Source organism: Fusarium pseudograminearum, chromosome 4 (assembly GCF_000303195.2).
Source record: "Fusarium pseudograminearum CS3096 chromosome 4, whole genome shotgun sequence".
NCBI classification, from domain to species: domain Eukaryota; kingdom Fungi; phylum Ascomycota; class Sordariomycetes; order Hypocreales; family Nectriaceae; genus Fusarium; species Fusarium pseudograminearum.
In genome coordinates, this window is record NC_031954.1 from 2,671,200 (window position 1) to 2,693,429 (window position 22,230).

The 22,230-nt window shown below is 49.8% G+C and overlaps 4 protein-coding genes across 4 annotated transcripts, besides 2 other annotated features; 3 read left to right on the forward strand and 1 right to left on the reverse strand.

Annotated features, from left to right (window-relative positions):
- Positions 1-3,863: 3,863 nt before the first annotated feature.
- FPSE_04118 (uncharacterized protein) lies at positions 3,864-5,900 on the forward strand (the record flags this gene model as incomplete). Its single annotated transcript, XM_009257236.1, has 4 exons — positions 3,864-4,084; positions 4,140-4,270; positions 4,320-4,729; positions 4,779-5,900. 4 exons carry the CDS (start codon positions 3,864-3,866, stop codon positions 5,898-5,900), a joined length of 1,884 nt encoding a protein of 627 aa, XP_009255511.1.
- A 272-nt stretch (positions 5,901-6,172) lies between these two features.
- Positions 6,173-6,936, reverse strand: FPSE_04119 (uncharacterized protein; the record flags this gene model as incomplete). Its single annotated transcript, XM_009257237.1, has 2 exons — positions 6,173-6,829; positions 6,883-6,936. The coding sequence occupies 2 exons, from the start codon at positions 6,934-6,936 to the stop codon at positions 6,173-6,175; spliced, it is 711 nt and encodes a 236-aa protein (XP_009255512.1).
- Positions 6,937-7,777: 841 nt separating this feature from the next.
- FPSE_04120 (uncharacterized protein) lies at positions 7,778-9,881 on the forward strand (the record flags this gene model as incomplete). The annotated part of the gene is made up of 2 exons (XM_009257238.1): positions 7,778-8,360; positions 8,410-9,881. The coding sequence occupies 2 exons, from the start codon at positions 7,778-7,780 to the stop codon at positions 9,879-9,881; spliced, it is 2,055 nt and encodes a 684-aa protein (XP_009255513.1).
- Positions 9,587-9,640: a repeat region.
- Positions 9,711-9,731: a microsatellite.
- Positions 9,882-18,535: 8,654 nt separating the features above from the next.
- Positions 18,536-20,652, forward strand: FPSE_04121 (uncharacterized protein; the record flags this gene model as incomplete). The annotated part of the gene is made up of 3 exons (XM_009257239.1): positions 18,536-19,368; positions 19,419-19,784; positions 19,899-20,652. 3 exons carry the CDS (start codon positions 18,536-18,538, stop codon positions 20,650-20,652), a joined length of 1,953 nt encoding a protein of 650 aa, XP_009255514.1.
- Positions 20,653-22,230: the final 1,578 nt, after the last annotated feature.

The following is a 22,230-nucleotide window of genomic DNA, read 5'->3' on the forward strand; positions in this document are numbered from 1 at the left end:
AGGGGTATGTCTAATTTCCTATTACTGATCCATCAAATTAACGAGGGCACCTAGTCAGACAGTGTCACAGAGGCTCAGGAAGATGACAAGTCAAATATAACAACTTCGAAATTGCTGACGCCCAACTCCCCGACTGGCTGCTCGGCTCATAATGCATAGGGGTCTAGTACGAAGGATCAGCAAGAGTGTCGACTACCAGTCAGCTAGTGATCCAATACCTCTGAGAAGTTTGCTCTGATACTGTGCCTACCAAAGGTCGATAGGTTTGCGAGCACGCGTGCTGGAATTTTTGAGTAACAGAGGCGATTGGCACTGCGAGTAGTTTGATCTGTTTCAGTTTTAAACCCTTGCTCTTCTATCACTTACCAAGAAAGGTATCATCATGCCATGGGAGCAAGTTCAACTACAAGCGCAACATCCATCCACTTGTCTCCTCTTCTTGCTGAAGGCAGAGAACTGTATGATGATTGCACAGTCACGATAATGGCCATGATTACTGTCAATATGTGACAGTATCTAGCCTTGGGAGGGCCTCCAGGTCTGCGCCTCGCCTGGGCACTGCTCTTGCTTCAGTCTGTGTGTCATGAATATCAAGGTACCTACGAGCATGAAACAATCCCGTCGACTAGCCGACCACTACCGTTACCATGGCACATTCGAAATGCCAAGCGACATTCTGTATGAACGGCACTTTACCTGAAGCCGGGAGAGGCTGGGTATTGATCAGCATCGAGCATCGATCTACAGCTTATAGGGTAGCAATCACACCGGAGTTATCACAGTCCGACTGAATCACAGATATCAAGTGACAACTTGGAAATGCACATGGTGCAAGTGGGAATCAAATAAACTTCGAGATAAACTTGATAGCACGTCGTACTGAGTATTGGTTTTTCTTGTGTTGTCAAATTACCCCATAATCTGAGGATATCACCGGATCCTTTGAAAATGGGTCGGAACTTTTGTAACAGCACTATCTCGGTATATCGCAATGATCAGCATCTCATGAGCGGCCCACGGACGCTTCCTGGCTCAGGCCTCTAGTCTAAGGCTATTTTTCGTGGGTCTGTAAAGCCAATTCATTCTTGTATGTAAGTAAGAACTGCAACTACCGGCATGAACTCGTGGAGTAAAGGTCAACTAGTTGTTGCAAGTTTACCGCGTGGCCAAGAGGCAGTAACTGCACTGTAAGAGGCTCGCTATCTACTTGCCTTGCATGCATGCGTGTTATTTGTTGAGACTTGCCACGACCCATACGGATAGAAGCTGTTAAACGATAGAATATACAACGAAGTTGTTGGAACAATACATTTAACTATGCCAAGACAATCTTTCATCTCAAACCCATGCCTCGTAAGCACTAATACACTTGTTATAAGCAGCCATTACGGATACACTGCACCGAGATCGAGACGACGTACGTACGCATTCAGGACGCAAGATTGCACCTATATGTTCGGAGTTATAGGTGTGAATACTACCGGCCATTAAGGTTTTCTAATTTAATACCCGAGAACCACTGTGTTTGACTTATAGCGTCCCCTTCTTATCTAGGACGAAACTGATGCATCGATTTTGGGAGAGCGGGTTTGAGGAGGAAACAGCTTCAGGTAGGATTAACCTACATTGGACACTAAAGAGTGTCCACGACGAAGTAAAAAGAAAGGGTCCTCGCATCTATCACATTGGAAGTGGTCTAAGCACCTGAGCTATGTCCATGGCCTTGACTCAGGACGGCAAAGATGGGCTTGGAGTACTTTTGTTTGTCCTCTGTGCAAGCAACAGTTGACCATAACTTGATTGCTAGTCATTGCTGTATCAATGCAGAGTGGCCAATGCTGAACCTTGTCAACCTTGTTGAGCACTTACTCGGTCGAAAGACAAAGAAGCGCAGATAGGCACGATTGCGTTAATTACACAGAGTCAGGGTTGTCTGCAGCATGCTGGGTTGTGAATAGTCAAAATTATGGACCAGAAGTTCAAATCCTCGTGGCATTTGCATCAAGATTCCTCTGGGATTCCAGTACTCGTTTTAGAGTCAGTAAAACATCCATCCACCTGGGATCGTCCTCTTCCCCAGAACGAGATTGTTTCGGTAGACGCAGCGGTGTTCTTACAAAGAGATGCCGATGGCAATAATGATACTAGTAGTCGATCTAGGACTACTGCATTAAAGTGACTAACAGAATGCCAAGAGTCCGGTATTTCGACCTTGAACCCGGCATCCTTGTCTTCGCTTAGAGAGGCTCGAGTTTCATTATTCATAGTGTCCCGAATATGGGTGGGAAGAAGGGTTGAAACAACAAGATGGAGAACGAATGGCCGGGGACAAGTCAAAGAACGAACTAGTTCCATAATCTAGAAGCACTAGAGCTGCGTCCCTGGGGCTCTCTAGGCTCTCTCAAGTGGCTTTCTAACGTTGGTTAGTATCCGTGCCTGGTTATCTACTACATAGTACGTTAATTAGCTTCTCTTTTGCTGCTGACAGATCTGTGACCGGGTGCAGGCTGTGATCCTTGCGAAACGTCAATGTATCCATACCTCGTGGCCGGACGTTCTCCCCGCCTTCGGCAGCAGGAGGATCCGTGTGACTTGCCATTGGAATCTCAAACTCTCTGGGCTCGAATAGGAAATGGCAGCTACCTGGGATTCTAATTCTGCATACCTAAAGGCCTCAAGATCCCTGTCTGGCCATGTTTGAAGTCTGCGGCGAGGTTGCACCAATTGGTCGGCCGCTAGAACCCACTCGGACTAGAGTCTTGGACCCGCTGTTTGCTTGACCAGCACTCCTGCCTCTTACAACACGACGAAACTTGACTCTGTAACAACAATGCTTCAGCCTCACCAAGCCGGCGTTTTTTTTCTTCTTCCTCTCTGACGGCGACTTTTTCCTGCTTTACCAGTCTCTTTGTAGAAGCTCAATTGTGAATTAGCAACTACGACCATTTCAAGATTCAGTTGTGGCTGCACTTGCAACAACCAAAAGTCCTCGAGCGAGTGAACACAGCAGCTGATGATGGCCTCAAACTCCCAAACCCCAGGACCCTCTCTCCTCTTGGCAGGTCCCACATCCTGTTGCAGAAAGTTCGTCACTGTTATCGAGAATCGCCGTCCCGGAAACCCAATCTACACGAGTGAAACAATACCCTTCTCGCCCTAATGCGGGACATGGCAGGCATGGCTCTCAACCTACCCAAACGCTGGGCTTGGCCTCCATGCATCGACCACCATCTGTCAGGGGCGAAAAGCCTCGATGCTACCAATCTCCGTCACGAAGCAGCTTCATCCTTGCTCTTTGGGCTTTTCTGAGTCGTGCAAGGGTCCTCGAGCTTAGCTTAATGTGCACCCAGGACTATCTAGCTCCCCAGCCTCGATGTGATTTGCCCTTTGTTCGACATGACAAGTCCTATATTGCCCCCATCGTCTGCTGTCTCCCACCTAGTCGGTGGTGTTTTGTCTGATCTCCGTTTCTTTTCTTGTTTTTGGATTTGACGTTCGTTTGCCACAGGCCAGGTGCCATCTCATACATTTTTACTTTCCTTCTGTGCTTTCCGTGTATTTGCTTCATCATCTTATCTGCTCTGCTTCAATTGACCTGGTATTTAAGTGCTTTAGAGGGTTGCACTGTTCTGACTGCTATCACATCTTATCTGGCTGCTTCTTATCTCCTTTCCTTTCGCTCTTTTCCTTTCGACATTTGGGTCCCTTTTCGATCGATACCCTTAAACGACATCGACATCGACATCGACATGGGAAACTAAAAGTCACCTCAAAAAACAACGCGGTGCCGGCACTGTGAAGGCTTCAAGCCTACTTCTTAATCTCGAAAAGACTTCCCGAACTGGACACGACAAAGATTAAAGATGGACAACGGCGACACAAACATGGACACGACGGGCTTTCAGTTCCAGGCAAACTCAACGTCAAAATGGGATAACGAACTCAAATTTGCCGCAGCTGGCTCGGTCCGTACCTCAATCATCGTTCTGGCTGTTTTCAACTTGGTGGTGGCATTCGCAGTTACTCTCGTCATACTCTTGAGATCGTGGAGGACACTAAAGCATACCGAATCGTTGAGCTTCAAGTAGGTGCCCCCTTTACTCCACTGCAGAGCCATCTTCTCACAATTTATCTCCCAGATCTACTTGGTTCCGGCTTGTCAAGGGACGAGACATCTACCCTTTCGTCCTATCTATTGGCATCGTTACTCAGGGAATTGTTTATGCTACTGCTCAAGCCAAGGGGCTTGAATCACTCATGATCCTTGAGTGTGCCATGATCTCACAAATGATGCTTCCAGGCAAGTTAACTCATTCTAGGCCATATGCCCGACACCGCTAACACTTTGGCAGCTTTCTTTGTTGCCCCCTTTATCCAGCTGATCTTTGGGCTGGAACTGACTATCCGCATCACAAAGCCAAACATATTCCCTTTCCGTGGGCGATTCAATACCGTGGCCTGTCTCGCATCCGTCGGTACCCTTTTGCTCATAGTGTTTTCAATTACGTTTGCAATTCGCCCATCAGAATTTTGTTTTGCAAGCCTGGTGTCTTTCCTTCATCGTTATGACACCGGAATCTTCGCATCTCTGCTCACTGTCATCATCCTTGTCATAGTCGAGTGTGGTATAATCTGCTTCAAGCTTCATACCGGAGCTAGGATGGATATCACTGAAAGGGATGAGGCATCTCGCATGGTCTATTACATGATTATTGCTGTGATTTCATATGTAAGCTCACTCCAATATTCAACAAATAGCAGGAACTAATCGCAAGCAGACTCTGCAAATAACCTTCTATTACAACACGGCGTTTCATGATCCGGGTGCAGCTGGAGATGCCTCAATGCAACTGTCCATCATCGGAACAGTTGTGATGAACATGTCGGGATTCCTGCTTGGCTGCTTGTATCTCTTCCTTCGATCGAGTAAATCCCCGACTGGGTGCTCGGATGACGACTTGGAGGCGCCTCCAAACTTCAAGAAATGGGCAGATGACCAGGATCAAGAACCCGCAACCCCCCTCTCAGCAATGCCCGGAATGGCCCCTAAGTCTAGCAGCAGGGAAAACCTGATGGCGGACGATAGGGTGGAGGACAAGGTATTTGGAGCACGCAAAGACTTCCTCAAAGGTGGCTTGAAACCCTTACGCTTGGGAAGCATGCGCAACTCAGGCGATCTCCCAACGGCGCCAAAGCCTGTACGAACATCGTCGAAGGAGTCTATTAAGAACTTCAAGCGAAGCATGTACAGCATCTTCCCCAAGCCCGAGGCCCCCAAATCACCCATTCTATTACCAACAACATACTACAAGGGCCCAGCAGCCAAAGCGGCGCCTGAACCCCCATCTCTGGCCGACCTTCTCGCACCACCAGCCCTCCGTCTACCTGACAGAAGACTACGATCCAGTGGCGCTTCAGCTCTTTCCACTGCAACGGTGCAGATTGGTTTGCGACTCTCCAACATTGGTGGTGACATGAGCCCTACCAAGCCCGAGCCCAAACAAGACACAAGCCGCGTGGAAGAACTCGATTGTCCCAACAGCACAGTGAGATTCTTCCCAAGGAAAACAAGCCCCCTTGCCATCGCCATTGTCGACGTTCCTGGCGAAGGCACAAGATACCAGATTCAAGACAACTTCGAAAACGACCTCTCCGAGAAAGAACTTCCGCCTGTACCTCTGAGTGCGGGTATGGCTACACCTCCGGAGACCACTCTCAGCTCGGCTGTATACAGCCCACAGGAGCCAACACCTGGCCCGTCCTCACACAAACCCAACAAGCCATCAGTCAGCTCCAGAGCTCATAGCCGACAAGGCTCAACTATGGGAGATATAAGCAGATTACATAGCCGCCATGGCTCAAGGGCTGAAGTAGATACAGGGAGAGGGCCATGGATTTAAAAAGGTTTCAGGAAAATATGGTTAGGGCCCTCGGCGGGCGAGGATGATGATCTCTCACGAATGGTTTGACACTTGTAACGATTCCCTTTGTGTTCCAATGACTTGGACTTTTTCTTTGATGCCAGCGTCGAGATTTATTTTATAGATAATTTAGAAGATTGGGCGGAGATTACCAACAGCTTCATTGAATGTGATGTAAATTGTACACTGGCCACACCACAATGAATCATGGTTTCATGATATCTCGCGCAAATACCTCTGTAATTGTTTCTCTATCTGTTCTTTGTAGTTCGAGAAGCGACCCTTCGGTCCTCCCACTTCTCCCAACCCGCCTGACACATGTCCTCTTCCACCACCAAGTCACGAATTCTAAAGGCTCTCGCCAAAGGCGTCTCCAAGGCCCAACCTAACCAGCCCGTCTGCCGCACAATGGCGACGATGATAAACCATCCAATCGCGCTCACAGCGCCAGCGGCGCAGCCCACAACGACCTGCTTAGGGGTATGATAGTTAAGATACACCCTACTCCACGCCGTCGCTGCCGCAATCGCCATACCAGCCATGCTCACTGCCATCCTTTCGATAACACTCCATGGTCGGTGCACGCCGCTGTCCGCGCGGCTCTTGAGCACGCGAGGGGGCTTGTGACGGACAAGTAGGAACAGCGCAAGAGAGACACTCCAGAAAGCGACAAACTGGGCGTGGGAGCTGGGCATGCCATAGCCTTTTCCGTGTATACGACGTGGTCGTTCTTCCTTGATAAGACGTTTTAGAGCAAAGTTGAGGACTTCGCAGGCGAGTTGACCAAGGAACATGAGGCCAACTTCGACCTCGCGGGTGAAGAGTACGAGTGTAGCGTAGACGACGCACAGCGCTTGGGGGAGGAGAGCGAGGTAGGCGCATACGAGCGAGAGGTGATCTTCGGGGTCCTGTAGTATGCGTGTTAGATAGGTTCCTTACTGGCGCATAGTGAAGTTCTTACATAGTAGACATGCGTGACCGAGAGGGAAGCGAGGGGAGTAGAATCGTCGGCCATGATGGGTTGGTGGTTGTGTGTGTGTCTGGGAGGTTTCAAGGGATTGAAAAAGACTGCATTATCCAGTAGATTGTTAACCTTGTGCCCTTGATTAACCCAGTTGTCTTAATTGAACAAAGGAAAAGAAATGGTTCAAGGTAACAAGCTCATGAAATAAAAAAGGATCAAAGCCAAGCAAACAAGTTTAAGCTCGTTTCTTGGTGTTGATGACGATACAGCAGCCAGTGACTGTGGCCGTGCCTGTGGCTAATGCCGAGAAAGATCCATAGAGTGGCGTCTCGGACTTCCGTGCCTCTTATTTGTCCAAATAGCAAGCAGAAAGTCAGTCACCGAATTCAACGACGCCGAAAAGAGTCATCATTGTCAACTTTTGGCATCTCTTTTTTTTTTTTCCTTTCCCTCGGTGTGAATAAGAGAAAGAAAGAAGAAAAAAGGATCGTCTCTTTACTCTCTTATTAGGTAGTAGACGATAGATTGCTCGCCGTTACGGAATAACCTTCCCTACTACCTTGTCTTGTCTTGTCTTCAAAAGCCCTCGTCTCGCCCCTCTTTACATAAAGCACCTCCACCAAAAGAAGCACCCTCATGTTCGAGTCTTGTTAAAGGAAGCAAAGGAGAGAGTTACGACTGCGATCATGGAGGCCTAGCAGAGACTTGTTACCAAGGGCTGGATTTCTTTATTTGAAGCTCTTGATATTTAACTTATTAACTGAACTCACTTACTCAGCTTTGCCACTCCCGAAAAGGCCTTTTCCCAAGTTCACTCAGTCACTATCTTATTCTTTACGCCACCAGATGATGAGCGCTCATATCCTTAACAACACGACAAGCCATAGCAGATATGGACGAAAGCGATGATCCTCGTTTCATGGAGCTTGGCTCCCTTGAGGCTATATATCCCGAGATTCGTCGTCTTGACGCACACGATCCTTTCACCTTTGAGATAGATCTCCCTGTTGAGCCCGCCGCTCCGGTTACTGTCACTTTCCCTGCAGCATCTGCACCCGCTCATACCGGACTCGCAACCCCTACTCAAGCTGTCGAGAATGCCCAGCCTGAAGTTGACTCACTCGAGGTCTCGTACCTCCCGTCCCTGCGGTTGAGAGTCCGTTTGCCAGAGGGTTACCCTGTAGACGTAGCACCAGAGGTTCACGTATCGACAACGCCGCAATGGTTGACCGAGGAAACAATCAAGAGACTCCAAGACGATGGTCCACGTTTATGGGATGAGATTGGCCGTGATATGGTAGCGTACACTTACATCGATCACATCCAACGTGCCGCCGAGGACGTCTTTGGAACTATTAGCCCTGAGGGAACCCTTCAGGTCGATCCTGAACATAAACTCGCTGTATTAGATCACGACATAAAAGCCAAAAAGGCGGCATTTGAAAAGGAGACATTTGAGTGCGGTGTCTGTCTCGGTATGTACTATTCACAGCCCGTTCCTTAGCCACTGCTGACAATATACAGATCCCAAAAAGGGTACTAAATGTCACAAGATGCTGGACTGCGGCCATATATTTTGCATACAGTGTTTGAAGGACTTCTACAACGATGCAATCAACGAGGGAAACCTGTCTACTGTCCGATGTCTAAGTCCCAATTGCGCCAAGGAACGGGCAACAGCTCAACAAGCAAAGAAGAGCAAAGTTGCCGTCAGCCCCAGCGAGCTTCTCCAGATTGGTCTCTCCGAGGAGATGGTTAAGCGCTACGTTACGCTCAAGTACAAGACAGAGCTTGAGTCTGACAAAAACACAATATATTGCCCGCGGCAGTGGTGTAACGGAGCAGCCCGGTCAAAACGCCACAAGAAGCCGGAAGGCTTAGACTTTGCCGAGACTTCCGATGCGGAATCAGGCAAGGAGGAGGAGGAAAAAGCAGAAGGGGATTCTAATACCAGGACCAGGAAGAAGAAGAAAAGCAACAAGGACCGATTCAACAAGGCTGATCTCCTAGCTATCTGCGAGGACTGCGGCTTCGCCTTCTGCGGCCAGTGTTACCAGTCGTGGCACGGAGAGTTTGTTCGCTGCGCACCACGGCGTGACAAGGAGGAAGTTAGCGAAGAGGAGAAAGCGTCGCTCGAGTATCTTCAGCTTCACACGAGTCCTTGCCCAACATGCAATGCCCCTGCACAAAAAACACACGGCTGCAACCATATGATTTGCTCACGATGCGATACTCACTTCTGCTACTTGTGCTCTTCATGGCTCGACCCTGTAAATCCTTACCAGCACTACAATCAGTTGGCTGGCGGGAAAGTTACTTCCTGCTACATGCGGCTATGGGAGCTTGAAGGTGGCGATGGCGACGATGTCGGCTTGGGGTTCATCGGCGGCCGTGGCCCGGGAGCGGATCCTCAACCAGCACTAAATGAGATTGAGCTCCTGCCAGAAGTTATCGAGTCCGACGATAGTGACGGCGAGGAAGAGGTTGACGCTCGTGATAATAACAGACAACTCGGCGGCCAAGGTCAAGGCCAAGGCATAGAGATTGCCCGTGAGGGGCCACTAGTGATTCGACTTGTCGATAATCAAGCTCGAGACGCCCGTAGAGCTATCCCTCCAGCTGCTCCCGATGCACCACAGCATCCAGCCGGCCGAGGGCATCATGGCCCACCTCGAGGCGTAGCGGGTCGAGGCCGTGGTGCGGGAGGGGCTGGGAGAGGAGGCGGAGGAGCGGCAGTTGGAAGGGGAGGTGGAGGACCTCGTGGCGGAGGAGCTGCCAATCGTCAGCGAGCAAACCAACGACAACATCAACATCAACATCAACATCAGCAGCAGCAGCAGCAGCAGGCAAATGGCCAGAATGACAACAATCAAGCTGGCCTTGATCCAGCACAGGAGGCATGGGTTCGCCGGTTCGTACAGATGGCTCTCAATGACGAGGAGGATCTGGTAGAAGGCGACTCAGATGACGAGGATGGTAATTGGATTATTCGATGACAACGGCATTCGGATGGCTTCGCGATCACAAGACGGCAGTGTGCGGCTCCGCTGTAGATACTCAAGACTGTTTCCTGATAGATAGATAGCCCTTTCATGTGTAGCGAATACATGCATGATCTGCCATGCACACCAAGATCCCCCCCGGATGATGTCAACTAACTTCTGCGATGGCAACCTGTATTCCTGTATGGGCTGTCTTGTCACGAGAACCAAGTTCTCCTGAATCGGCACATTAGTATTGAACCTGTGCCCTGTCAACGATTCTGTCAGTGCCCATCGTAAAGGAATTGTCGGCATCAGAGCTAGACCCCGCTGCGGTAATTGACATCCGTAGAATCGTTCAACGGGCGAGTGAGGTTACATGCTCCAATGTCCCGACTTGGCCATCTGTTGCAATACTTGGACGGACATGACCGTGTATCTAACATGCCTGCCTAATTAGATGATTTCATCTAGACTTGTGGAAAATGCTCCGTTTATCAAAAGAGAACCATGAACCTTCTTTATCAATTACCGATTGTAGGCGTGGGTTCCTCCACCTCTACGGAGATCGAGAAGTAGGTACATAGGCCCTACAGTATGTGTTGAGTAGACCGCCAGTCGGGATTATCACTCGGCAGAAGACCCTGATCCCAGCCAGCCTGGAAGTGGCATCCCCGTCCTGACTTGTTTTGCTCCAAGTCCATTGTTGATCCATACACACTTCGTTGGACGGCACATGCTGACCAATATATTACTTTGCTCATACCGTATTCTCTTTCTATGTACGGATATGCTGGCTGGCCGATCGACACTATAACCCTTGAAGATACGGGCCCTCGTGCAGGTAGCCTGGTCTCAAGGCCTACCATACTATATACGTATGTAGGTAGACCTTGCTGGTTCGGTCTTTTTAAGATACGATGAGATAGTCAAGGTCGACGTGGCTTACTCGGACTGCGATTGCTAGCAAGAAGGACGAAGAGAAAGAAGAAAGGCGAAGTAGAGCTGCACGCCTGGACCCCAGAGGTCAGAGCTCAAAACTTAACCATGTCTGGAAAGTAGACATTGGATCGGAATAAATGCATCATGGTTAGCAACGATGACTTATTGGCTTGATGCTTGATGCTTGATGCCACACAGAACCACACCATCTCACGCGTGCACTGCTCCGAACGACATAAGGTCCTGCACCTAACGCGAGCGCAAGGCACAAGTGTGCTCTGGTGGTGGTTGTTCACGTGGTATTGCACGAGCCCCCATTGTAGTTGATGGACAAGATGGGTGCAGGGATATAGTTACGAGTATCAGACGCAAGTCGATGGTTGATGCTTGGAGGAAAGCCATCGGATACCTTGCTAACAACGTCCTTCGAGTTGAGACTTCGGGTCCGTATGAAGTTAGAAATGCCGCTGATGATGAGCTGAGCTCACTGTATCGAAACTTTATGGCCCAGCAGGGATCCAAGTACTGCAGCTTGCAGTGCAGGTGGTACTCTGCCCATAACCCTCTCGTCGCCTCGCATTGCATGAGCACGCGCACGCTCCCGAGTATGCATACACACGGGCACTATAACATCTAGCCAGCACCGAGAGCCTTCACCATTGGTGACTGGCCTGGGCCGACAGTTGCAGAACGCGGGCGCTACTATTAAGGTTGCTCCGGACGGGTATTTCGGTTCCGGCCAAGTAAACCGTCTCAAGAAGGGCAGATAATGCTTCACGTCTCCTGGTCTTGCTTAGGAAATAACTACTAAGCAATCAATAGAAAACGCAATATCCAGCAATCTCGCTCCTGGGTTCTGGTTCTGGGGAAGAGCTGATCCTCATCTAGTCCCTGGGGAGCATTTGTCCCTGGATGTGGTGGAGCCTAAATGTGAAAGGAAAGTTGCATCAACTAGTATGTACCCAGGGCTGCCAGGACAGGTTGGCTTGGTACATAGCTCATAGGTTTGCATACCCTTGTTCTTGTTGTTTGTACTGTACTCTGTAGGGTCGAACCCTTTCAAGACGTGTGCGGCATGCACGGATGCCGCTCTGTGGCCTTGTCGCAACGCAATTAAACGCCTTGTGTGGGCGCTCTCACCCACGCCCTTAGTTTCTCGCCCAGCTGGGTGACTGACTATTACTGCAGTGGACCGGCGCATGCTCGACTGAAATCAGTTCATGGCCTTGGACTGGCTGCCGGGGAATTTCTTATGCTTACTGAACACGTCGCGTTGATCATCCACGGCACACTGCTTCAATGCTACCGGATCTTGCAAGTAAGGAGCCGCAAGTGCACCATGAAACAGATGTGCCTTGACCTAAGAACGGTAGGGCTGAGTTCACGATACCACGTTAACGTGCCGAGTAGGTAGTAGAGTGACGGGATGCAGGTACGCTCTGTATACGAACCAAGGAATGTCCCCTCTAAAGTGTTTTCGTATTTAGACGTATTACGCTCGAAACACAAATAGTTTTGTGGCACAAAGATGGAAAGTTTGTGGGCCAGGCGTAGCGGCGGGGGTCCCTTTCTCTCAAAATCCGTTGAACATAGTAGAGGGAAATGATGATAAACTAGCGTGCGTTTGTATCAGTAGAAGCAACGTTTTGATCCAAGCGTCTGGTCTAAATGGCCTGATGCTGATAAGGCCTGGACGTACCCGCCCCACGGAACGTCCGCATAGGTAATTGAACAGCTCGTAAGTATTACTTGAGAAGTCCGACAGTAAGGAAGTAGGGAAGTACGGTACTGTAGGAAGTTAGAGTCGCGGACTTGACTGTTCAAGGGTCTGGGAGTCTAGTCTTGTTGGGTCGACAGAGGTGACGATCGGTAACTGGGGTGACTGCTAACCTTACCTATCCTATGCACATAATGTTTCGTTTCATTGCCTGATTGTTTCTTGTTCCTTCAGATATTCGGATCCTGGTTTGTTGTAAGAAAAACCAGCTCCTTGCCGCAGGATATTGCGCCAGTGGCAAACGTCGAGGTTTTGCTATGGAGTTACTCTGACAGTGAACAAGTTAATATTGCCCAAATAACTGTACTTACTGCAATTCTATTGTTCGGAATGGGTTCAGAAATGAGAAATCGTGACTTGACTGGGAATCCGTATAGACCAAGGATAGGAACGAAACGACCAGCTGTTCCCGGGGACAAGGCTGAACTCAGAACAACAGTTATCCGTATGTACTATGCACAAACCAAACTCATCTCGCCGACTTTTGTCACTTCATGCGCATTGACTCGTATAATTCGGTCGATTCAGGGGCACGAAGCTCCATCGGTCGATGTGCATCGACTACATGGTTCCGAGATGAATCGCTTTCCGTATTCAAACAAACGTGATCAAGAGCCGGTTTTCGATCGGCGTTTGTATGTATCCGTACACTTCAACAACACAACTAGGTCAAGGAATATTGAGTTATTGCCCAAAGTGAGTCAAGTGTCTCCCAGTCAGGTTGCTGCAGGACGATCAGTAGCCCAAAAGGGACTACCGACCGGAGAAGCAGGGCCAAAATCACGCCAACTGCTTTCTTGACCCTAAACCCGGAGAGATGTGGACCTTGGTCTTTGAGACAGCAGGGGGCGGGACCCATCGGCAGCCATCGTGGACAACGCTAAAACCGAATACCAGCAGGGGAAGCCAATCGACTCAGCTCTCTGAGCTCATGACGCTGTGGGTGTTCAACTGCCGCGATCTGCTGGCGCGTTGCAACGTGTGCGCTTACGATGCGTTTGAGGAACCCGGGTCACCAGTGTCCGTCTGTCCCGTCCCATAACTGGTCACGTTTATGAAACATTCTGGCAGTACTGTCCCTTTTGTTTCTCTTGCGCGCGATATTCCGGGGGGATAACGATATGCGGAAAAGTCCTCGACATTGGCGTCGTGACACAAACTATAGACGGGTATCCGTACCCAGATGATGATTCTGGCGCTGGTGCATACATGGATGTAGTAGTCGATGTACTTTACTGCATCTTGACGCATGTACATGCAGCACCGTTTTAGCGACCCTGTTAAGTGACCAATCAAGCGATTGATGGATCGCTTGACAATTCGACTTCTACTAAAGCATGCTGATAGTATCTTAATACCCGTCTGTTAAGGTCAAGGATGTGCGAAACACAATTTCGGGCAGAGTCTACTCCACATTGCCATAATAGTCTCGCAATTCGTAGTATCGGCCCCTTTGTTCGAAGATCCTGCATATGGCCTTACATTTCGCGTAGAGGTCATTATTTGCCATGGCTTTACTATCGAAATTGCTTGAATCCGGAAACGCCGCTTGTCCGGAGTATGTTTGTACAGCTCAAGTGATTGTTTTGTGATGCAACGATCCAGGAATGGTCTTCCCACTATGTTTTGTTTTTGACTCACGACACGTTCTTGGTGCAAATCACAACCTGAGGAATCAATGAGCCTGTGTCTTGAAAGGTAAACACTCCAGATGGAGCCATCTGCCACCCGCTCAACGTTACTCTCAAGCCGACAGATGCAATGGGCTGCCAGATCTTAAAAATCGCCGTGGCCGTCTGGGATGGTTACATCGACTGACTGGCGACAGGACAGGGTACTTGGAGACGAGCAGCTACCGTTAGGATGGCGTCTGGGCGTGTGTCTCAGGAGGAACTGTTCACCGGTGAAAGCCGTTTCCCTGTTCAAGCTGGGCTTGGGGTGCTATTATTGCTACTATGTATGTATCCAGACAGGGCGCGAGCTTGGCAGCCTTGTTGCGGCAGCCCTCAATATAGTACACAGCGGTCACTGTCGAGGTTGGACATGCCAGACTTCACTACGGACGGGCGCTCAGCGAATAAACAAGAGAGGTGGCCGTCCATCTCTATCTCTGATCGAGTACGGGAAGTAATCCTCCACAGGGCATGTGAGAGTGACGAGCTGCACGCCAGAGCAATAAATGCGGATGCGCTTCAGTCTGTGCGGATTTAGACGTTGTCGATGTGGACGTGCAGTGGACGTGCTCTACTAATGTCCTACACTATGGAGATATGGTTATCCTTGTCGTGTTGAAGAGCTATCAATCAATATCGAAGCGAACCCCAATTGACACAAACAAGTGGCCCTTGTTGTGTTCGTGATTTTGAATCCTGGACCATAACAGTCTAGATGCTTGTACTTGTACGAATTGGTCATTTCAGGCTTGCTTCCCTTTGCTTAGTTGTGACTCGGTCCTACTATCTCGTCTTCTCTTCCGTAGCCGGCTACCAGAAGAGTCTGTTGGAAAAATCAAGGCGAACGTCTGGCGCCTCCATCAACAGCAATCCATGGATAGGTTGGTAGCCCGTGGATGGACGGATGATTTGAGTTGTTCGCTTCGGCACGGCCTAGACGTTTGAAAGGTATGCTCCGCTATCCTTATTGGAGCTGCATTATAGTACATAGTATGTGTGTATATGTATCTCATCGAAAACAAAGCTCATGGGTGTCGTAGCCGCCCCTGGTGGCATCGTGACGACAATAACACGCGATGGGGATGCCACACCCGTAACTGACCTGACTCGGTTTCTGTATTATGCTCTTGTATGTATGCCTGCCTGCATGCATACGAAACCTGGAGGAGGTGGACATACTGCATCATTACAGTACTTGCAGTGCAAGACTGTAGGCCCAGACAGGTGCGTAGGCTGTTGATCGAGCGATGTTGGCATATGGTATGGTATGGCCAGTGTCTGAGATACAAACCCTTACTGTGCTCGTACTGTGGGGATAGCCGTTGAGGGCGGCCGTTGGAAAGAGCACGGCCCCGTCCGCTCTTGTCTTTTCCAGGCTCGCTTCTGGCATTTTGCGTCTCTAGTGCATCAATCTTGCTTATTAGTGGTGCATACCCTGGTCGTGCCTTCCCCTCGCAAGTCTCCTTGCTTCGTCCAGAGCAGAAAGCAAGAGCCATAGATTGACCCCACCCAGCATGCCCTTTTCCTTTTCCCTTGTCTCATCTTTCCCATTACATACCTGGCCCTTGTTCATCCCAGTATCCTCTTCTCCACCAACAAACTAGCCAACGATAACGCGAGACATTGATGCAACGGCGCGTCGTTGAAGCCATCTCCAAATGTGCGTCCATTTCGAACCATGCGCATTCTTCCCCTCGCACGTCTCCACGAGATGAGCCACAGGGAACTTGACTATTGGACATAGGTGGCAGTTGCTGAGTCGTGACAGTTTCTGAAAGGCCTTCTTCATATGCCTTTCTACAATGCTTTGCAAGCGTCGTCAATGTATTCAGCGTGGCCAACGTCGTCATCTATAACGCGCACGTTTCTTTGTCTTACCAGCAAGGATCACGAAATCCAGGGAGATGGGATACGCAGTCCGACCTAAAGCCACATGGCTCAACACATGTAGCCACAATTTTGTTCACAGTCTGGAACAAACGCCCACTATCCATGTATGCCAGTTGCAATCCTGAATCTCGTTCAAACACTAGGTTTGCATACTGGAGCAAGCTTCTCCGCACATTCGGCCAAATTCAATTCCATTATGCGGCGCAAGCATATCCAAGCCAGATGTTGGCCGCCTCGCCCCAGACGGTCTACCTAGTACTGTATGTACCCTCAAGGACACAGACCACTCAATGGATGTCCTGGGTTAGACCGTGGGCCTGTGGTTCGCGCTATCTTCTCCAGGTCGCTGCTGTCATTACTGCAGGGCTGTCGATACTGTATGTGTATGTATGTACTGTACGTACGTGCGTGCATACAGTAATTACATTGCTGCTTTTTCCCAATGCCACAATATGCAAGTAGCGCGCGCCCGCCCCTGCTAATTACTGTCACTACTGCGAATGAAGAGCTCAATGATTGTGCCGGGGCCGCGCCGTTCACTCCACCTTCTCCGTCAGCCTCCGCTAAAAAGGTTTGAGTAAGCATAAGCTAAGCTGTCTCTTCTGCCAGACCAAGAAGGTACTCCATTCTTTCATCTCCCGAGTCGATCCCAAAACGGATCACGCTCGAATTCATACCTCTCCGGCTTGTGGCCGGGCCTCCATACCACTCACTGTTCACCGAGTAGATGATGGATGGATTGCAGGCATCTTTGTCACTTTTGCCTGATATTGTCCTGTGTTAATGCTCCGTCAGGGCCAATGGTGCTTGTCAACCTGCAACATATCATAATCACAACCTGGTTGTGGTGCCTATAGGTGGATGTCTCTTTCACATAGACAGGCGAGCGAACCCTGGTCAGTAGCAAAACTCCTCAAACCTAAGTTTTCCTCTGTTTCCTTACCTCCCTGCTTTTGTTACTTGCCCATTGTCAACTCTGTCCAACGGTTTTCTAGAAATTTGCGGGCCGGCAACCTTCACCACACGGAGGATTCTTCTCTCAGAATCAACATGCCCCGGTCAGACATCAGGGCTCAGGATTGGCCATCACTAGGCCAGCTTGATTGAGGAGGGAGGGGGCTGCCGGGCCCTCAGAGATAGTCCCCGTGTCCCCGCTCGACCCATTTCCTCGTCAGTTTCTGTCTATCTCATCCCAACCAGCAGGGATGGGGTAGCTAGTACGTGGGACTGGTACTGCACATGCCATGTTCTTATCCATACTCTAGCGTCATGACTTGTCAACAGTACATAGCCTTCTCTTAACGCTGGCTTGTTTAGCAGGGATATTCTCGAACCCCTCGGTAGACGCTGACGAGGGGATGGCATGGCAAGGGACTACGTGCTGGGGCGTGTCTGGGATGTGCCTTCTTACCCTCGCGTCAAGGCCCTGGTTCACTTTTTCCCAGAGCCTGCCGGCCATGTATTCGACTTCTGCTAACCTGCCAGTACCCGGCAGTTTGTGGTTCCCTTTGAGCCCTCTCCATATCAAACAGCGTTTGGGGCATACCTAGTATAGCTTCGTCTTAGTTTCATTGTACGCTCCATCGATACATGTACGATGTACGTTACCAGGCTTGTCTCCATCACCGAAATAGCGTTCAACGAAGCTCTTGTTTGACTGCGCACGTTCTTTGTGGCCAAGCCTTATTTATGGCTGTTATATTGTGTCACGGACTATCGCTCTGAATGAAGAAGTCCAGGCACACCAAGTGTTGTCAAAGTATTTGCACAAAATCCGTCTTCAATATTACAACAGGCTGTATTTGTTTCCCAGATCCGCCCCTCCACTCCCGTCCTCCTTCCAAGAACGGCCGCATGCGCTGAAGTGGTCTCCTAGTCCACTGGTATTCATGACCGGTCCTTCCTGAGCGAGCTCCTGATCAGAACTGTCTCCGGAGTCGATACCAGCCAGGTCTTGTTAACAGCACTGACCCAAGTCCTTGTGCCTGGACCTCGAAACATCCCCCCGTCAGACCTGGTCTCCACCCTGGAGACAGTGCCGGGTGTTGTACTAAACACTCCCCTCCATCATCTGCCGTTCCTCTGGCCGCCATCAATTTCCATATACAAGTACACACTTGCACCTTCAACTTTGAATATCACTCCCCCTGTGCTTTGGGTATCGCATCGTGTTTCCCCTTCGCTTCCACCTCAACCTGCGCCAAACACCTCTTGTGTGGTTATTTGTCTCAATACTCTTGCTACTTGGCTTGGTCTGTTTCGAGGTTTATGTTCCCAGGACCACGTTACTAGTGACGGGTCAAACCAGACAGCTCAGTCTGGTTGAGTAGACAAGAATTTGGATAGGTTATGCTCTCATGACAACCGCAGCGGCATACCCGGCCACTATGGCAGACTTAAGAGGACACCCAGGACATTCGAGCCTGTGGTCGAGTTATGGAGGCTCAGTACACATGCCGGGGCGAGTGGCGGATCCTATGCCGTCAACTTCATCGCCTCTTCCGGGACGAACCAGCAGTAATCATAACGAAATGGAACATCCTTCTTACTCCTACAGCCGGTACCCCCAGGACGACCAAGAAGCATACGACAGACCTGCTCACCCAGAAATGGTTTCCCACCACGGCTACCCAACCCTGAAGAGATCCTTTTCGGAGGCAGAGCCACCTGCCTACCAGGAAATAGTCCAGGATCTTCGCGACGACAACTCCAAGATGTCGGCTAGCCACGAACACAAACTGCTGGCCTTCAAGAGAACGCAGGACAAACACACAATTGTCGATTCACAAGGTCGCATGCAGCAGCTCGAACTATCAGCCCAACTTCATGGAATGTTCTTCCTCTCGGAGATGCCTGCAAACACATCAGATGGCTCACTCCGACAACCTGAGTTGACTTGCTATCGAAGGAATCTTTTCCAGATCAGCGGCACTCTTGTCACTCCACGAGGGCAGCTTTCTGTCATCACTGAATCAGGCGAGACGGTTGCAGTCAGCAATATGGAGGTTACCATCTCTGCTATTGAGTCGGTTGATGGCAATCCTGTTCGATTGATCGTCATTCCGTGGAAGACCCCCCCACCAAACTCCCCAGAGACAAACCAGAGCCCCGACCAGGAGCCACAATCTCTCCCCCTGATTCCTTTCCAAGATGACGGGTCAGAATCCGATGGCGAATATGCTGTTTACCCAATTGGATGGCGCCGACTGCAGTTTAGGATGTGAGTATCTCGGCCAGTCGGCTTTTTTCAACCTGCTGATACAATTATAGTGCAACCGCGAACAATGGTCGCCGAAAGGAACTCCAACAGCATTTTGTACTGCATCTGAAGGTAGTAGGAACACTGGCGAACGGTAACAAGACTGTCCTTACGGAATCAACAACTGCACCCATTGTCGTACGAGGACGAAGCCCCCGTAACTTCCAGGCCCGCAAGGAAATCCCTCTGCTTGGATCGAGTGCTGGCTCTCGTGGACAAGCCCTCGTGGAGACAGGCCTGGGTGTTGTGGCCGGACCCTTGAGCGCAAAGCACCAGGAAACAAAGCCAAGGGGTGTTGATGCGCAGCTCCCACGGACAGCCTTTACCTTTAACGCGCCCAAAATTCCCGGTACCCAATTGGGGCCAATCCGATCAAAGTGAGTTTGCTGAATGAATCGGTCCATGGCGATGTGGTAGGACGCAGCTTCGTTCCACCACTTCCTGGGCCCAAATTGATGTTGTCTTGTGAACATTTCTGACTGAGATGATAGCTCCTATCCAACCTGGGGAACTCCTCCGGCTCAGGTGCCAATGGGCCATGTTCCTACATCTGGCGCGGAGAATTATCCAGCGGCAACAATGGGGCCCTTGACAGGCACGGCCAGTTTCCCTGCTGAGTCGCAAGGGATGCCCATTCAATCATCAATGGAGCCTCCCGCGCCTCTTTCCATGGTGTCCAACGATTCAGAACACCCACCAGTTCGGTCCCAGTACACCTATATGCAGACGACGACTGCCCCTCCGCAATTATCTATACAGACAACTCCGCTTGGAGGCCATGAGCAGGCGATGAACATCCCTCGTTATGTCGATAACCCGAGACCATTGAAGAGCCCCCGGCATATGAGCCATCCTTCGATAAGGAGCTCAGGCTCCGTAGCGAACAACGAGCCATCTCCGGAATACCGATACGCCCCTTATGCTCCCGTGCACCCGAGTCCTAGTGAGGTTGCCCAGCCAAGCTACCACCCGGAGACATCTGGGCCACCCTCGGTGCCTTCGAGGGACTACTATGCGCCTCCGCATACCTGGACGTCAGCAGCTGGAGAGCACAACACAAATTTGGCATACGCCAACAACGAAACTCGACCATACCCCTTTCCACAAGACGAGTATAAGAATACAACGACTGGGACGTCGCCCACGAAGACAGAGCCGAGCCAACCACACCCTACATCAGTCTACAACGGAACCGCAAGGGGCTCGTTCGACACCATGCATCAATATTCTTGGAACGGCAATTAGGCTTCTGCGTCTTTTTTCTTTTTTTTGAAGCTCGTATTCGATGATATATTAAAAGCCTGCATCAAAAGGTGTTGGCTTTGCGATGAGCATGAAGACCATTGACTGGTTCGTTCGTTAGCGAGCTTGTACAAATACCTACTGGAGTTTTTTCTTTCTTTCTATTTATGACGGATGGTGTTGGCAATCTGAAATGGGCGGCTTGCACTGATTTTTTGAAACACTGGATACCTTACCTTGAAGTAGACGGAGCGATGAGAAGGACGACAAATTAATTGAAGGTGAAAAAGCCGGACCGCAGGCGAAAAAGAGTTGATACACGAAACCGGATAACGGACGACTAGAGGCTAATGACGCTGTGGAACGATGGGGATCGGATGGATGAGTCGATGTCTCATCAAGCAGAACTGGTGGTTCTGCAATGATCCTAGGCTCACGCTGTTGCATGGCTGGGCTTAAGGATGGTTTAGGCGAAACAAGGGCGTATCTCGTTCCCTGATTTTCTTTGTTCTTTCTTCATTCTGGGTACGAATCCGCGGGTTATACCCTTTCCCGCCTTGTGGCGGAGTTGTTTTTGTCAGGCGACATGTCAGCAGGAATGTTGCTGCTGAGATCAAATTCCCTTATGTATTGATGAAGTAATCCGCAGAGAATTGAACTGCAATGAAACAAAACATCTTTTCCAGCGTGAATGATTCGATAGGTGTTTGAAGGGGACGATGAGGATGTGTCGATGGAAAGATCGTGAAAGAAGGAAGTAACAGGATAGAGCCAGTTCTCAGCTACTCAACTCAATAGTAGGTAGGTAGGTATATATAGGTTGGCAGTGAGGCTGTCATCGACGGCTAGTTCAAGCCATGTTAGGCAATTCGTATGCAGGCTGAAATTGCGACGAGACCAGTGGTTCCTCTCGAGGTCGCGCCAGGGTCTAGCGAAGCTGTCTTATACTGGAATAGAAGTCGTTCACGACGATCTCTGTTTCTCGTCTGGGGCATTGATGCTGTTTATACTTCCTCGACGACATCTTTGTCGCACCATCGACTGGAGACGAAGTTAAATTCTCTATCCTACGCTGCTCGGACCATGACCCTTCATTCTCGAGCTGAAAGCCAAGTCGATGATCTGATCGTGGCCTTGGCCCCAAGCAGGTGGCGTCGTTGATAGATATTCCGCAAAGGCGGTAATGAGTTTGATTGGCTGGCAGATTCAGCTGAAGAAGGTAATGCTTGAACTAATGCCGAAGGAAGGATCGTAGCTACACAACTGCCTACTAACCTTAGTAGCCTACCTTGGGTACCTAGGCGTGGACATTGATTCTAGATCTGTTGTTGGAGTCCAAAGATGCCGGCGAATTTCTACAAACAATGCTTACTAAAGCTCCTTTCTCACTATTGTGACTAGACGGTGTTATCCTGACACCTGATAAACGGTCCATTGGCACAGTATATCCTGCAAATAAGGTTACACTTATGCCCTACTTTCTATAACTCGTAATGCAGGGCGCCGAAGGCATATTTTTGCTTGAATGTGTATTAACTACTCAAGTAGCCTAAGAAGCATACAGCCCACAAGGATAATAAA